The 17,330-nt window shown below is 41.9% G+C and overlaps 1 protein-coding gene across 3 annotated transcripts in view; it reads right to left on the bottom strand.

Annotated features, from left to right (window-relative positions):
• Positions 1–17,330, bottom strand: part of KIAA2012 — a 103,986-nt gene that overhangs the window by 49,171 nt on the left and 37,485 nt on the right. The window contains exons 8-12 of one of the 3 annotated variants that reach the window (XM_084644135.1): positions 15,585–15,753; positions 10,142–10,393; positions 8,637–8,813; positions 7,387–7,515; positions 994–1,041 (exon numbers count right to left, since the gene is read on the bottom strand). In XM_084644135.1, coding sequence (XP_084500261.1) covers positions 994–1,041; positions 7,387–7,515; positions 8,637–8,813; positions 10,142–10,393; positions 15,585–15,753 — 775 coding nt within the window. The remainder of the gene's footprint in view (positions 1–993; positions 1,042–7,386; positions 7,516–8,636; positions 8,814–10,141; positions 10,394–15,584; positions 15,754–17,330) is intronic. The other 2 variants (XM_084644137.1, XM_084644136.1) reach the window with 2 other exon arrangements.

The following is a 17,330-nucleotide window of genomic DNA, read 5'->3' as shown; positions in this document are numbered from 1 at the left end:
CGTGACAATGTTTTTGCCCCATCAGGCATTGGGAGCTTAACCCAGAATTCCAATAGGTGGTGGAGACTGCGGGAACTGTGGGATAGCTATCTTCAGTGCACTACTCCATAAGTCAATGCTAGCCACGGTAGTGAGGATGCACTCCACTGACTTAATGCGCTTAGTGGGGACATACGCAATCGACTGTATAAAATAGATTTCTAAAAATTGACTTCTATAAAATTGACCTAATTTCATTGTGTAGACATACCCAAAGGGACCAGCTTGATCTTCGTGATCTCATGTGTCCTACTTGTTTCTAAAACTTCTCTTGAATCCCTTTGGCTAGAGTGGAAAATAGCTATAGTGAGATGTAATGAAGTCTTGTCTGAATGCTTAAAAAGTTGCGTAGAGGCCTTTCTACTCCAACCTAAAAGACTTCTTACTTAGACTGAGTAGCTTGCAGACCAGTTGGCACACAAGCCATCAATTCATCCCCATCTGTCACTAATCCTTGGTGAATGTGTGGTGACTCTTTCAGTTGTTCATGCTGAAAAACTGACACAAGTATTACTTTATCAAAAAAAAGTTACATCTCTTTTAAACTGAATGTGAATTTAAAAAAAATTGATTTCCCCCACTCCCTATCCCCTTTTCCCCACATATTTAACAAAAATGTCAAGGAATCATCTCATGCATGAAAGTCTTCTCAGAGCTGGGATATGTTCAGAGATATTTTCTGTGTGAAAAACTCCTCTCTGTGGCTGGATCTTAGAGTGACAAAATGCCACCTGTCCAAGTGTACTAATTCTTAAATTAGTGTACTGATGTGCCTTCCCTTAGGAAATGATGTTCCTCCTCCCTGTGGAACCTCTCCAGTAGAAAAGTCTTCTCCAATTGAAGGAGGTTTGCACCCTTGGAAAAATAATATCACTTTTGCAGATGAGTTAATGGATCCTATTATTTAAATAGCCTCTTACTGCAGAACACAGTATGGGAGAACTTCAACTTTACCTGCCAGAATGTGCCAAACACCTGACCACGGTTCCTCATGACTGATATCTGAATACAAAGACAAGATGGATGAGGTAATATCTTGAGGATGGCTATACTGGGTCAGATTAATGGTCCATCTAGCCCAGTATCCTGTCTTCCAATGGTAGCCAGTGCTAGATATTTCAGAGGAAATTAACAGAACAGCGCAATTACCCATCACTCATTATCCAGGCTCAGCTTCTGGCAGTTAAAGGTATATGGATACCCAGATACCCTGACCATTTCAGCTAATAGCTATTGATTGATCTATTCTCCATGAACATCTCCCTGCAATGTGTTCAACAGGTTGACTGTGTGTTATGTGAAGTAGTACTTTCTTTTGTTTGTTTTAAATCTGCTGCCTATTAATTGTGACCCCCTTGTTCTTGTGTTATGTGAAGAGTTCAATAACATTTTCCTATTCGCTTTCTCCACACCAGTCATGACTTTATAGACCTCTCTCATGTCCCACTTTAGTTGTCTCTTTTCCAAGCTGAACAGACCCAGTCTTTGTCATCTCTCCTGTTTCATACTCCTAATTTTGTTGCCCTTCTCTGTACCTTTTCCTTTTCTAATATATCTTTCTTTTTCAGTTGGGGCAACCAGAACATCATGCAGTATTCAAGGCGTGGGTGTACCATGGATATCTATCCTCTTCCTAATGGTTCCTAACTTTGTTAGCTTTTTTGACTGCTGCTGCGTTTTGAGCAGACATTCTCAGAGAACTATTCATAATGATTTCAAGATCTTTCTTGAGAGGTAACAGCTAATTTAGACCCATCATTTTGTATGCATAGTTGCAATTATGTTTTCCAATATTCATTACTTTGCATTAGCAACATTTGAATTTCATCTGCCATTTTGTTGCCTAGTCACCCAGCTAATGAGATCCCTTGGTAACTCTTCGCAGTCAGCTTTGGACTTAACAATTTTGAGTAATTTTGTATCATCTGCAAACTTTGCCACCTCACTGTTTACTCCCTTTTCCAGATCATTTGTGAATAGACTCAACAGCACTGGTCCGAGTACAAATCATTGGAGAACCTCACTATTTACCACTTTCAGATGGAGCAAGAACATTAAAATGATATATGGTGGAGTTTGGGTGTGGTGTGGTGTACAGAGTATTAGTGATGACTAGATGCTATGCGTTGTAGGCAGCTTGATAGCTGCCTATCAGTGTTATAATGTGAACAGAGTGTGTACAAATTGAAAATATACATTGGCTGATTAGTCTAGAGGTGGAAAGAGAGGCTGATTTGTGCATATTGTAGCACCTAAATTACATCCCGTTTACAGCTAGAGCTGAGCTGGAAATGTTTTTCCAGTCCTGTGAGAGTTTTGGAGATTTCAATGTTTTTCCTGATGAAGAGTCAATCTTGAATTTTCACAAACCAATAAACTGAAAAAATTCCTGGTCAGATCAATGAAAATATTTAGTTTTGATGTCTACCTTCTATATTTTTGAACTTTTTAAATAATAATATGGAAATATGGTCACCCTGCAGCTCCCAGCCACTGTGGGCAGGGGGGGAACCCCACAGCTCCCAGCCATCACAGTGGTGGGGGAAACCATGGAGCCGCAGCAGCAGAAGTCACAGACAGGGTCACAGCTTTCGAGAATTTTTGTTTATTGCCTGTGGCCTGTCCATGACTTTTACTAGAAATAACCATGACAAAATCTTAGCCTTAATTATGAATACCAGCCCATGTGCCCACTGTGCCCTGTGAGTGCCAGGCTCCTCTCCCCACAGCCCACTAGCTTTCATTTTTTATTGATTTTTCACCCATTTTGTAAATTTTGGAATAAAACACCAATAAATTCCTGGGAAATTAAAATAATAATTAATAATAAATAAACCCTTGAAAACAAAGGGCCTTAGCAATACTGTAGCTATATAGGCAGTATAGGTAATACCTTCAGTTAGGGTCTTTTAATGCACAGTGTCAGCCAACCTAGTTTTTACTTGCTTATAACTTTGCCAAGCTTGAATTGTTTGGGATTAAATTTTCCACCCCGAGTCTCTGCCTCAGGCTGAGTGTATGGTTCTGTTTTTGTTTTAATTTCTTTGAAAGGTTCAGCCGCCTCCAAGAATGAGGTTAGGGAAAAATATGTCCTTTGCCCATGATAAAAATAAAATACAAAAATTCTTAAAACCAGTTAGTCGGGAAGCTCTAGTGTCTACATGCTTTGGAGCAGGGTCTTGGAATTTGGCAGGAGGATGGCTTTTGTGTCAGGGGTGTGCTTGTGGCTATTCCTGTGAAATTTCTCCCTCACATTAAGCTAAGTTATAAGCCTTTAAAAAAAAAATCAGTTTGCATGGTCTAAATAGTCCAGTGAACCTTGTAAAGTGTGTGTGGGTGGGGGGGGGGTATGTAATAAACATAAATGCGGTTTTGAATGTTTTTTCTGTTTTTTCTGCTGTTTTGAATGTCACTTTCCCTGTTCTGTCTGATCTTCTTAGTAGGAATTATTTTTCACAGAAGGATACTTTCGTAACTCTGCCCTCTGACCCCACACAAGATTTTTAAAAATAAACAATAAGCCACTCCAGGGCTTATTGAGCAGGCTACCTGTGAGGGTATTCCACTTTTTGTGCCTCAGCGGGCACCCCAGGCTTGACACAATGCCCACTGAAGTCCATAGGAGTCCTTGCACTGGGGATCATGTCCCAACAGCTTAATAATGTAGATTTTATTGTGGCTTATTGCTCCGCTTTAAAAAAATGGAGTGCAAAACTTTTGGTTGATAGGCCCTAGGGCATCTAAGCTTGCTTGTGACAGGGTATCTGGCACAGTTCAATAATAGCCTCATTTGGTAGCCTCTATCATTGTCCTGTAGTGTAAAGGGTCATTGGCTGTGAAGTGAACTTGCGAAGCATGGGATATTATCAAAGAAGTAACATATATTCAGACAACCACCATTCTGAAGCCTGGTTTAAAAGCCAGTGCAGACGGGGCTTTAGGGGAGTTAACTATCCCCGAAGCTATTTTTTAAACATGCTTTTAAAAAAAAAAAAAGAGAGTAGCATGGTTAACACAGTTTGCATCCATAGTTAACATGATTATAAAATGTGTCACACATGATAAGGGCTTCTTCAGGGGGATACTTTAGCACTGCTTGGGATAGAACAGTTCTTAAAAGTAAAAAAGCCCTGTCTATAATGAACAGGGATAACTGGAAAAAAAGGCTATTGCCTACACAATTCTGGAGGTGTGCTTGACGATCATTTCTGTACAGAGCTATTTCTAGCAAGGTTAAAATTATAGTTTATAGAAGGCCCTATTTATTCTACAAAAATGATCAAATTCAAACATGGTTGACCATGCTCCTAAGTCTCTTGATGTAGGCTAAAACCCTTTCCCCTAACACCATTATGAAAACATATTTTTTTCATCCCACGCTGCCAAGAGGAAGGCTGGCTGGGTTCTATGATCAGGCAAAGGTACAAGCATGTTTTCCAATTGTGTTGGTCACTTCTGTTGTGTAGGCATGATAAGGTAGGTTAAGAACAAGGTCTTAGCCTTTATTCTGAACTCCCTTGCTCTAGTGGATTTAAATGGGATCCTTGATATCATCAGAAAATATCTCTGTGGGTTTATATGGATTAAGGTTAATTTTGTGTCTGACATCGAGCACCCAAACCTCATGTCAGGAAGGCTCAGTTCATCCCTGACTATAGAAATGACTCACAGGAGGAGAGGCTAGGGGAGGAAATATTAGCAATGGTTCTCTCACAGAGATCCCTTCATGTCCTCCTGTTTGCAGCTGGAGGGTGTACTGCCTTCTCAGGGGATCTCTGTAGGACCAGAGGGGGAATGATGTGCATTGCACCTGCCTGCTGAGCCCTCATGCCATGCCTCTGCAAAGATCCAGGACACTGTGGAGAGGCCTACACAGGATCCAGAGGGGATGTGGGAGAGTACCATGGAGGTGGCAATCTCCCTTGCATATGGGAGGACAGAGCTGTGCACAATTGGCACTTTCCATGTACAGTTCTAGGGGGCATAAATCCTGGGTGCTGATCAGGTAATGGCAATAGGTGACCTTATAAAACCTAGACTTTGCCACTGGCTGCAGAACTTTGAAGATAGTAATGGTAAGAAAACTAACTTCTGAAAGACGAAATCTAGGTGTTCTACATCTCTTCTTCATCAATAAGATGTAAAAAGTTCACAGGTTAAAGCAATCTAATTGCAAGCTCACCCTGAGCTCTGAAAGTTAAGCTGTGCACTTCTTCTTTCTTTCATCATCAGCCACCACCAAGGTTATAGAATCAAATCTCAAAGTGCAGCTGTGCTCTCAAGCGAGACTATGTCAAAAAGGCATCTTTGTAATCAACAGTCCTATCTCCTGTGTATAGCCAGAGCTTACTTCAATGACACAGTCTGTGCTGCTCATAGACTTTAAGGCCAGAAGGGACCATTCTGATCATCTAGCCTGGCCTCCTGCACATCTCAGGTCACAGAACCTCAGCCACCCACTCCTGCAACAGACACATAACCTCTGGCTGAGTTTTACTGAAGTCCTCAAATCATGATTTAAAGAATTCAGGTTATACAGATTCTACCATTTACTCTAGTTCAAACCAGCAAGTGACCCCATGCCAGATGCTACAAAGGAAGGCGAAAAACCCTCAGGGTTTCTGCCAATCTGACCTGGGGGGAATTCTTTCCTGATGCCAAATATGGCAGTCTTGCTCTTGGAAGACCCAGCCTAGCTAAGAAGAATGAGCTAGATTCTATTCCTTCTTGTGTATCAACATAATGGTCTATCTGTTACATCTGTCTAAAGTCACTGAAGACAATGGGGTTTGCATAGGTGTTGCTGAGGGCAGACTCTGAACATACTGGAGCAGGACAGGTGTAACTGAACCCCTAACTTGGCCTTCAGGACCTCTGTTACCAGTGGTGATGCCAGAGAATGAAAACTGACAAGCTTACAGCACTATTGACTCTAGGGTGCTGTCAGTAACAAACACTTCATGCTTTGTGTGTATAAAAAGATCTTCTATACTTTCCACAGTATGCATCCGATGAAGTGAGCTGTAGCTTACGAAAGCTTATGCTCAAATAAATTGGTTAGTCTCTAAGGTGCCACAAGTCCTCCTTTTCTTTTTGCTTTAACCAGTAAACTATGTAGATAATACAAAGAAAACACTGAGATACAGTAACAAAGATGGTGCCAACTGGGTGGGGGAGGGAATATGGTGCAAAGAGAGTGGAGGATGGAGTAAGGTGGCTCTGTGTCACCTTTGCTCTTTCCCTGATCTGGTCTGAGCAGGGCTGCTTTGGCTCCTGACACTACTTTGGGCAGCTTGTGTCCAGCTGCCTATAGCCACTCATGGGAATAGCTGGAGTGCAGTAGCACTCTGAGAATGCCCTGACTTCTGTGGACAGTGGCGTAGAACTAGTTGGGGAGGGATCCTATGTCTGGGGAATTCCCAATTAATAGCTGGCCCCTTCATTCCAGTGGAGCTGGCACAAAGGGGCCATAATTGTAGTGATGAATTAGATCATTACTGTAAAATACTGTGGTACTTTCAGTGAGAGATAATGTCTTCACTGGGGAGCAGTAGCATCTCTCCCCTTTGAAAAGATCTGGGTTTTGAGCCAGAGATTAAAGCAGCAGACCAAAGGCTGCTGTGCTGTGGGCTTCTTCGGTCAAATGGCTTGGCCATTCTCTAATGGTACAAGCCAGCTGGTTCTATCATTTAAACCTCCTCATGCAAATTGTATTGACCTTCTATCATGAATCACACCTTTCTTGCAGCAGCTCTCTAGCCCATCAGCACACATCTTGGTTATTCTTGGGGAAACAAATCCTACTATCTATTGGCTCCTTGGCACTAACCACTCTTGGGCTTCTTTTCTTGTGAGATGGCCCTTGCTTAGAACAAACCATTTTCTATTCCCACAAGCTCATATCCCTGTCAGTTTTTGGAGATTTCATGACGTGTCTGTCAGAAGATGACTCACACTGGCTGTCTGAGGCGCACAGCACAAATACCTGAGCAAATTATAAATTAGCCACCTCCTCCTTTTGAGGCTCATTTTAAAGGAGAGAAGGACATTGTTTATACTGGGCAGATCCCACAGAAGTTTTGTAAACCCTTTTAAAACTCAGTTACACAATCCAGCATCCCTTTTAACAGCCATTCCATGATCTTACCTATCCTAGAGTACAAGTAAACTTGCTGTGCAAACATAACTGTTGTGGCTGATTTGGCAGAAGTTACACCATCTCAGTGAAAAGAGCAACACTGATCAGGGTCTGATTTTTATTTATTCAGTTTGTGTGAAACTTTGGAGAGCCATGCATGCCATTCCTTCCTCTTGGAAAGGAAACTTCTTCAGATTATGTGTTCTTACCTTTATCCGGAACAAAGCTAAACTGAGCAGGAACATCTGCATCTTGGACAGACCCCAAGAGGGACAGACAGACGATTTCTCCATCAGGGCCCATTATGAGGCTGCCTAGTGAAGTACCATTATAACACTCTTGAAAACATAAAGATGAACATTGTTACTAATACACACCACCAAGAAGGATTCCTGGAGACCTACTGCACTGATGTTCATTTCATGAAAATATCCTTCTCAGTAGCTCTGTGCATGCATCCACATTATCATGTCATAATTAAGAACCGGGTGACTCTAAGAAAGCTCTGTCCATTACAGGAGATGGGTTGGAACACAAAATTCAGTAGCAGATTTTGAAACCCGCCCCCAAAGCTCATGAGTGTTTTATTTGAGGTTTTGGTTCTGTCCAGTATGACCTTCAGATCAGGTCAGGTTTTGAGTTCTGAACCCCATTCCTCCAAAGCTTGGGGGCCTGGAGATCCAGCACTTTCGTTACAGTTTTCATATGTCTGAACATGACTCTTCTGAGCCTATGATGACATGAAAAGCACACTTTATTTGGCATTTTCCTTTCCATTTCCCCCTCATGCCACTCCCCACCCACCATCTGCAAATGAAGTTCCAGTTTGGTAACTACCCTTTATCTTTTTTTCTTTCTGATACAGTGGCAACTTCAGGTGCTGACACTAACTGATAACTGCTTTTGGCTGGCTGATGTTATCTGGCATAGGAACGGAGCTGTGGATTTGAAAGAGCACATGTTTAATAAGCATGGGACAAAATAACTCCCTGGTGTAAATGGGCACAATTCCATTGACTTTAACTGAATTATACTTTCTTACTGTAGGCTTTTGGAGTTTAGTTCCATCACTGGCTTCTCCCTCTGAATTACTGACTTCGTATTTAACCAGCATGCCTGTGTGCATGCCAGTGGTGTGTGCTGGCTTTGTCATGTCTATTTGCAGCATAGGGTAGCTATCTCCTTCCTGCTGGAAGTATTGCCCCTTCCCCTTCTCAGGCCCTAAAAATCCATGTAATGGGCATGTTTTTTCAGTAGCATCTTATATCAGGAACAAACTTTTCTCAAAACATGCACACTGAATAGTAAACAATTCCTGGAATTCCCAGTGCTGCTGTCAAAACCAGCATGTTAGTTTCTCCAGAAGTTCTGGAAGAAAAAAGTATTGTGTCCCTCCAGCATGTTCAGTACAAACAGATAAACATAATTACAGAATCCATGCACAGTACAAACATGTTACCTCTCAGCTCTTCCGGTAGCGTGCCACGCGTGATTCCGATAGGGAGAGTCTTAGAAGTGCTGCTGCTGAAAGTTTTGAAGTTCGTCTTGCTACTCTGGTTCCCTGGACCCTTCTTTCCATATATAGGGGGCAGCAGATCTAATCCTGGGACTGCATTCTGGGTGAATAAATCACCATCTTGAAAAAAGCATATAAGGAACAATTCTAAAGATCTGCATAAAACAATAAATGAATGGGGGGCGGGAGAGGAAATAGAGACCTAGGAAGAGGGAGTGAATGCACAAAAGGGCCACAATTAATCAGTGACTTAGTGGTGTGTTGTTTGTCTAACCTGCTAAGCTACCCCTATCTAATTAATCTTTATCCTCACTGCCAATGTTATAAAGTGCTGCTTGGTCTACAAAGTGCTGTGTAAAACTGATGATAAATTGGATCAACCTAAAGAAAACATGAAATGTTCCATCAACATATTGTTGTTATTGAACTATGCGCTGTGGAACAGAATTAGAGGGATGGATCTGATACCAGAATTACAGTAGTTGCCTTTGGAAAAAAAAAAGACTCATTTTCCTATAGTAACTCTATAATGATATCTGAGATACAACAGTTTCTCCCTCTACTTAGAATAGAAAATAACTGCTGTATCTTAGATTCCACTGGGTAATTGTGGGTAATGCGTAAATGCTGAATTTTTATTGGCGATCACTATAGTTTATAGAAAATAACTGCTGCCTTGATGACTTTAATACCCTTAAGATATGAAGTGCACTGCAGTAGTTTCTGTTCTGTACAATTATTTGCAGCCAGTGCTTGGGTTCCTTTGCATGGCATTCTTTCCTTTGAGTCAGTAATGAGCCAGGCTCTGCCTTGATGCTAGAGTGGTGCTGTTCTGCTGGAGGTGCCATCTTTCAAATGGCGTGTAAGGTGTAGGTTATGACGAAGTGTAGTTATTAAAGATCCCACTTTCATTACTTTGGTATTCAGGCTAAGTCCCAGTTTAATCAATGCATTCCGTCCACCTAAAATTCCCCTGTAGTTTCGACTGGCATAGACGTTCTTTAATTTCTCTACTGGACTATTGTGTAGTGGACTGTCTGATATCTTCCATAAACAAAAGCAGCTGCATTTCAATAACAAATGAAGTAAAACCTAATATGTCTTGTAACTGGTTTATAAAATTTGTTAAATCTTTTGGGATCATTGGATGACAAGTGTTATAAAATGTTAGTTGTTATGAATTAACAAAATTCCATTATGACAGGCCCCTAAGAGTGTTATCTTAATGCAAAGCTTAGATGCAGCATGTACTTCTGACACAATTGAATGTGAAATAAATTCCTTTAGACCATCGGATTGGCTAATGTGGCCAATCACCATATGTGATTGAGTAATATCGCCACAAAGATGAGCTGTAGTAGGTGAATAGCTAGAAGCTGAATTAGTTTTATAGCAGAGTCTAGCTACAACTGAGACAAAAGCTGAATCTCTGATTTGTATTGACTGACCTCTTTTATAGTGGCCCTCCTTTCCAGCATTCACCCCTCTTATTCCTGCCTTCCTCCCCTCCAGCGTGAACTTTCGATTGGTTATTGGAGGTAGTAAGAAGCTACCTTGATGTATCTCTGGGTTTTCACCAGTGACCATTTGGTGCTGCTCTGTTGTACCCTCTGGCCCAGAAATGAGATCATTTGGTGAAGGAGCCAACAACTTCTCACAGTCATCATCAACCTCTGATCTGGACTTGTCACACGGAGCTGCTGGAATGAAAGAGGAACATGAAATGGAGATACTAGCCACTATTCATGTGACAAATGGGAATGAAGATATGGAAGTAGATATTACCATATCTGAGGTAGAAGCGAAACTCGAACAGCTTAATGGGACTAAATCGGGGGGCCCAGATAATCTTCATCCAAGAATATTAAAGGAATTAGCACATGAAATTGCAAGCCCATTAGCAAGAATTTTTAATGAATCTGTAAACTCAGGGGTTGTACTATATGACTGGAGAATTGCTAACATAGTTCCTATTTTTAAGAAAGGGGAAAAAGGTGATCTGGGTAACTACAGGCCTGTTAGTTTGACATCTGTGGTATGCAAGGTCTTGGAAAAGTTTTTGAAGGCGAAAGTGGTTAAGGACATTGAGGTCAATGGTAAATGGGACAAAATACAATATGTTTTACAAAAGGTACGTCATGCCAAACCAACCTGATCTCCTTCTTTGAGAAAGTAACAGATTTTTTAGACAAAGGAAACACAGTGGATCTAATTTACCTAGATTTCAGTAAGGCATTTGATACGGTGCCACATGGGGAATTATTAGTTAAATTGGAAAAGATGGGGATCAATATGAAAATTGAAAGGTGGATAAGGAACTGGTTAAAGGGGAGACTACAGCGGGTCCTACTGAAAGGTGAACTGTCAGGCTGGAGGGAGGTTCCTTAGGGATCAGTTTTGGGACCAGTCTTATTTAATCTTTTTATTACTGACCTCGGCACAAAAAGTGGGAGTGTGCTAATAAAGTTTGCAGATGATACAAAGCTGGGAGGTATTGTCAACTTAGAGAAGGACCAGGATATCATACAGGAGGATCTGGATGACCTTGTAAACTAGAGTAATAGTAATAGGATGAAATTGAATAGTGAGAAGTGTAAGGTCATGCATTTAGGGATTAATAACAAGAATTTTAGTTATAAGCTTGGGACGCATCTATTAGACGTAATGGAGGAGGAGAAGGACCTTGGAGTATTGGTTGACCACAGGATGACTGTGAGCCGCCAATGTGATATGGCCGTGAAAAAAGCTAATGTGGTCTTCGGATGCATCAGGCAAGGTATTTCCAGTAGAGATAAGGAAGTGTTAGTCCTGTTATACAAGGCACTGGTGAGACCTCATCTGAAATACTGTGTGCAGTTCTGGTCTCCCATGTTCAAGAAGGATGAATTCAAACTGGAACAGGTACAGAGAAGGGCTACTAGGATGATCCGAGGAATGGAAAACCTGTCTTATGAAAGGAGACTCAAGGAGCTTGGCTTGTTTAGCCTAACCAAAAGAAGGCTGAGGGGAGATACGATTGCTCTCTATAAATATATCAGAGGGATAAATACCAGAGAGGGAGAGGAATTATTTAAGCTCAGTACCAATGTGGACACAAGAACAAATGGCCATCAGGAAGTTTAGACTTGAAATTAGACGAAGGTTTCTAACCATCAGAGGAGTGAAGTTTTGGAACAGCCTTCCAAGGGAAGCAGTGGGGGCAAAAGACCTATCTGGCTTCAAGAATAAACTCAATAAATTTATGGAGGAGATGGTATGATGGGATAACATGATTTTGGCAATTAATTGATCTTTAACTATTCATGGTAAATAGGCCCAATGGCCTGTGATGGGATGTTAGATTGGGTGGGATCTGAGTTACTACAGAGAATTCTTTCCTGGGTATCTGGTTGGTGAATCTTGCCCACATGCTCAGGGTTCAGCTGATCGCCATATTTGGCGTCGGGAAGGAATTTTCCTCCGGGGCAGATTGGAAGAGGCCCTGCGGGTTTTTCACCTTCCTCTGCAGCATGGGGCATGGGTCACTTGCTGGAGGATTCTCTGCACCTTGAAGTCTTTAAACCATGATTTGAGGACTTTAATAGCTCAGACATAGATGAGAGGTTTATTGCAGGAGTGGGTGGGTGAGATTCTGTGGCCTGCATTGTGCAAGAGGTCAGACTACATGATCATAAAGGTCCCTTCTGACCTTAATATCTATGAGTCTATGAGATTCATTCCTTTCACCAGTTTATTGGGAAAAAAACGTTTCTGAACCTCTGTGTTTTCCTGTGTTTGTCTTGTAGTGTGAAATCAGATTTGGTGAAGTCAGGACACACAGCAGCCACAAGCAGCATCTTTAAACTCTCTTATTCATGTCAAGAAATTGATGAACTGACAAACATAACTTGCTGTCTTAGCCAGAAAGACTGATGCAATGCTGGAACGGGAGAAATGCAACTACAGTGGTGGGTGAACCAGATTAGTGTTCCTAACAGGAGCACATTAGATAGCTGAGCTTAACAGCTTTTTTGGCCTTGAAGAAACGTGGAATCCACCTCCATGATGAGAATATTCTCATAGAATTCAATATCGGGGTTCTGCACACGGGTTCTCTTAACTTTTCTGAACAACTTCTGTTTAGTGCACAGTACTGAGTATCTCACTGAAGCCAGAATCTAGACTTGTGGGACTGATGTTACATTCTGTTCTACCCCCAGATACTGGTATAATTATGCAACTACCAGTGACTTCGTTGGGAGTTACATGCATGTATCTGAGGGCAGAACTTGGCCCTAAATGGTTACTGGCATGCTGCTTTTTTGAATAAAATAGTGTACCTCCAGTCATTCCTGCAGTTGGTCTGGGATACAGTTTAGTTTTACCCATGTGGTCTTTCGTGAAGATCTGTTGACTGCAGTAGTACTTTTTTTGTGTAGTACTGCAACAATTTTGTTACCATGATTATTGGGTTTCCCATTTTATTTAACATTTGCAAATATGTAGAAGAGCAGGAGCACCTGGGCCATTTTCCCGCCTAGTTCATGTTGAGCTGTAGCTGTAGCAAAGCTCCTTCTGTGTGGAGGGAATAAAATCAGTTGCCAGACAGAAAGGAATTGCTGCTTCTGAGAGTGCTGAGTCAGCTTGAGCAAATATGTGCTCCTCGGGTGACAGCTGGATGATGCTGAAAAGGGCAGGGGAAGAGGAGCTGTGGGGAGATACCAAAATCCTATGGCTTGTATTATGCAGGAGGTCAGCCTAGATGGTCACAGTATCTCTTCTGGCCCTAAAATCTATGGAAGTAGTGTTATGAAAAACGGGAGAGAAAGAGGTGGGTAGAGAATGAAGGAAGGGGAAATGTGGGGGAAAAGAAGAGAACACTAATGTAGAGGGAGAAGGGAACAGTGGGGAAAGGCGAGGGAAAGAAGAGAATGAGGTAGAATGGGAAAAGGTGTCCAGAGAAGGAGAAAATTGGGAAAGAGGCATAACTGCTGTTATAAGTGGCAGCATAGTCCTATGTGAAAGTATTCAGATTGCCTGCTTACAGAAAGCAGGGGCCTCTGATGGAATATCATTACCCCCCACCCCCCAACACATCCATATCATCACCCAGTTTCTAGTTTCTGGTCATGTTGAAATATAACCGTCCATGTAGCACATCAGTGTGGGTTGATAATACTGTACAGAAAGTGGTGTTGCCCTTGTCCCTTTGTTCTGGATTTGCAAAGTCTGTTGATTCTGCCCAGTCTGACATCAGTGGTTCAAGAGTCACCTTGGTGAGAGAAGATCACTGCTCAAAGCTGCTTCCTTACATGACAAATGGAAAAGCTGCTGAACTTCCTTTCCATTTATAATGCACATAAACATAGAAACAGCTATCGCGCATTAGCAACTTCAGACAAACCTTTTTCATACATTTCTATAATTTTTTGATTTTTTAAAAAAATTCTCGTCATTGGAAGCCGGGTTTTCCACAGGTTCTGACAATGTCGTCCTGTTTGCAGTGTTGCTGTAGCTGTGTTGGTCCCAGGATATTAGAGAGACAAGGTGGATGAGGTAATATCTTTTATAGGACCAACTTCCATTGGTGAGAGAGACAAGCTTTTGAGCTTACACAGAGCTCTTCTTCAGGTCTGGGAAACTAACTCAAAGTGTCACAGCTAAATACAAGGTGAAATGTAATCCTGACCATTTAACATTTAGATTAATTCTTTAAGGGACCAGTCCTCAAATCTTATTCCTGCAAGCAGTCCCACTGAAGTCAGAGGGGCTATTTAGTATGTGAGTAACAGTTCCAGGCGTTCCCTTAAAGAGGACATTGCCAGTTGAAGACTGTTATGGAACATGAAGTCAGACTTAGGATCTTACATGCCCCTTGTTTTATTTCCTGGAAGGGAGAAATCAAAGGATCCATGTGTCCTCTTTCCTCACTTTACCTATTCTTCTGTCTGCACTGTGGTGACTCTTTCCAGTGGAAAACGGTGGACTCAGTTATTTCTCGGATCCAGCAGCTCTGCTCTTTGCATCTTGCAAGGGAGCTTCAGTATTTATCTGAGGCAATTTCTTTCTCTACTCCCTAAGATTAGAGCGTTCTCTGTCTTTAGCATTCCCGGCCCTTGTTGCTTGGACAGTGCAGGTTCCAAATTTGATTTCCTCCACAGGCAGTATGTCATGCTGCAGACAAACCCTGAAAGGGCCATATGTGATCTGTGAAGTTCTGCAATGCATCCTGTGGCCACCTTCATCTTTAATAAGGAGATGTAGCCTTCAGAGACTACAGGTCCCAGCACGCAGTGCTCTGTCTTGATCTGATAAGCAGGCCACTCAAATCTAGATGGTGCATTGCATGTTAGGACCTGCAGTCTACATGAGGCACACCTCTGTGTTCAAGATAAAGGAGGCTGCAATCTGCTCCATCTAGGGCAAATCAGGTGCAGCATTTGGGCCCCCGGCCAATTTCTCCCTGTGCCTCAATTTAATGAACTGTCTTTATTTCATATCCAATATTCCTTGTCCTCAACTGATATTGAAATACCAGTCAATCTCTGGCCCACTTTTTTCATGCCAAAAATATTTGGCTTATTCAAATAAGCTTTGGAAAAACAATTTGAGTTTGGGGGTGTTTTATCTGATTTGAATCTCCTGACATTTGCCCAATATTAGCAGAAACTTTGCTGCTTTTACACTGCATTGAGGCGCAGAGCTCTGAGTCATCTTTGGGACATAAACCATGTGGAATCCAAAATAAACCTGCTCTGAATATCTTCAAGAACACAAGAGCTAACACTGAAATGACCCAGTCCAGGATGGGAGAGTTCCCTTTTTCTGCAGTCCCGATCTAATCATTGTGTAGCTTACAAATACCTTGAATTTAGATAGATCAGAGAATCTTTCATCTAGAGCTGATGGTACCTGTTTGATTCTTTGCTTCGGTCTTGGGCTGGGTTTGCAACTGAATAAGCAAAGGCAGGATCAGAAGCTCCTTTGGGGGATCACTGGATCTAAATTGTTTCCTGTGGGGGACTTGGGCTCTGGGTAATTCTTCTGAGATTGAAGGGAACTTCAAAGTCTCTGGCACCTGCTGTAAAATATAAATCCTAAATGTCAGAAACTCCAAATACTGCCATTACTTTTGACTTATATTTTTATTCCTCACTCTATAGGCTTGCTAAAGCACAACATACTAGCTCAACAAAGCCAGGCTGGTTTCACTCTTCCATTCTCTTGCATTCCCTAACTCCGCTGGGCATCTTCTGCAGAACAGGGGCCGATTGACCCTCCCCAATTCTGTCCCAGTCCTGGCCACCAGCATCAAAGCCTTGGACTTCTCCAGAACCCAGTGGAAGAAGAAGCTGGATTAGGCCCAGGGTGTTTAATTTGATGGTTCCGAATTGTTTAAAGTCTTGTTCTAAAACATACATACATGTACACAATGAAGTCAACAGGAATCTTTCTCTTGACTCCAATGGGAGTTGGATCAGATTTTAACTTAGGGCTGGTCTAAGTTGAAAAGTTACACTGGCATAGCTATGTAAAATATCCACACCCCTCAGATATGTAGTTAAACCGATCTAACCCCCAGTGCAAATAGAGCTAGGTCAACAGAATAATTCTTCCATCGGTCTAGCTATCATCTCTCAGGGAGGCGGATTACTTACAGCAATGCACTAAAACACTACAGTGGCGCAGCTGCAGCTGTGTTATGTTTTAAGTGTAGACATAGCCTCATTTTTATGAGTATATGATGACAGGCATGGTTAAGGAGAGAAAGATTTGCCTCCACGTTTTGGTTTTTTAAATGTCAAGCCATCTAATTTTTAAAAAAGCAACCGTGGCATCTGAAGAACTAGCATGCATGGATACCCAAGACCCTCCCTGCAGAGGGGCACATGCATGTGTGCATGAGCACACACACAAGAGCATTCAGTCTCTCCAGGCACAGTCCGATTTATTGAGGCTTCGTGGTGGGTACCCGCATTTGGCCTTCAGACTCCCAGCTCCTTACCTCTTTACCGGTTGGACACTCTCTTGCTCCATTTTGCATCTCTATTTTGAATTTATACACTATAAATATAGTTGTATCAGGAGGCCTGGTTGCCATGTTGTTGTCCCTGATGCAGTTACAGGGTGATTAAAATGTGTATTGTGGATGGTACCTGATCATGTGGTAACAAGAACTATAACCCTAGACATATAATCTGTTACAATGTTGTAACCACGTCAAGTAACAACCATGCTTGTCTTTGTAGTGCTGATGTGGCCGTAAGTATTTTTCCCCTCACTTCCTCAGTGTCTTTTGTTTCACCTGCTACTTTCACACTTCAAGTGCCCTTATCCCTGTGGTACAGAGTAGACTCAGGATGAGCTCAAGAACATTCATGTATTCAGCGTCTCCAGCATTCTGTTGCATCCCCCAGTTCAAAGGGGGCAGTAGCACTTTGTTTCCCTTTTATAGCTTCACTTTCACTATTTTGTATATACTGAAATGGATAAAACTCCATTTTCACAATTACAGAAAGGGACAGGCACTTAAATAGATAAATATTTAAAAATAAATGTGTTTTGGAGGGGATAGAAACCCCATCAGCCAACCTCTAACTATTGGTGTTCAAGAAGGAACTTTCCACAGGGGCAGGCTGCCCAATAACTATCCACTAC

This window comes from Lepidochelys olivacea, assembly GCF_965140295.1.
Source record: "Lepidochelys olivacea isolate rLepOli2 genome assembly, chromosome: 11".
NCBI classification, from domain to species: Eukaryota; Metazoa; Chordata; order Testudines; family Cheloniidae; genus Lepidochelys; species Lepidochelys olivacea.
This window is presented reverse-complemented; position numbering and strand designations above follow the sequence as displayed.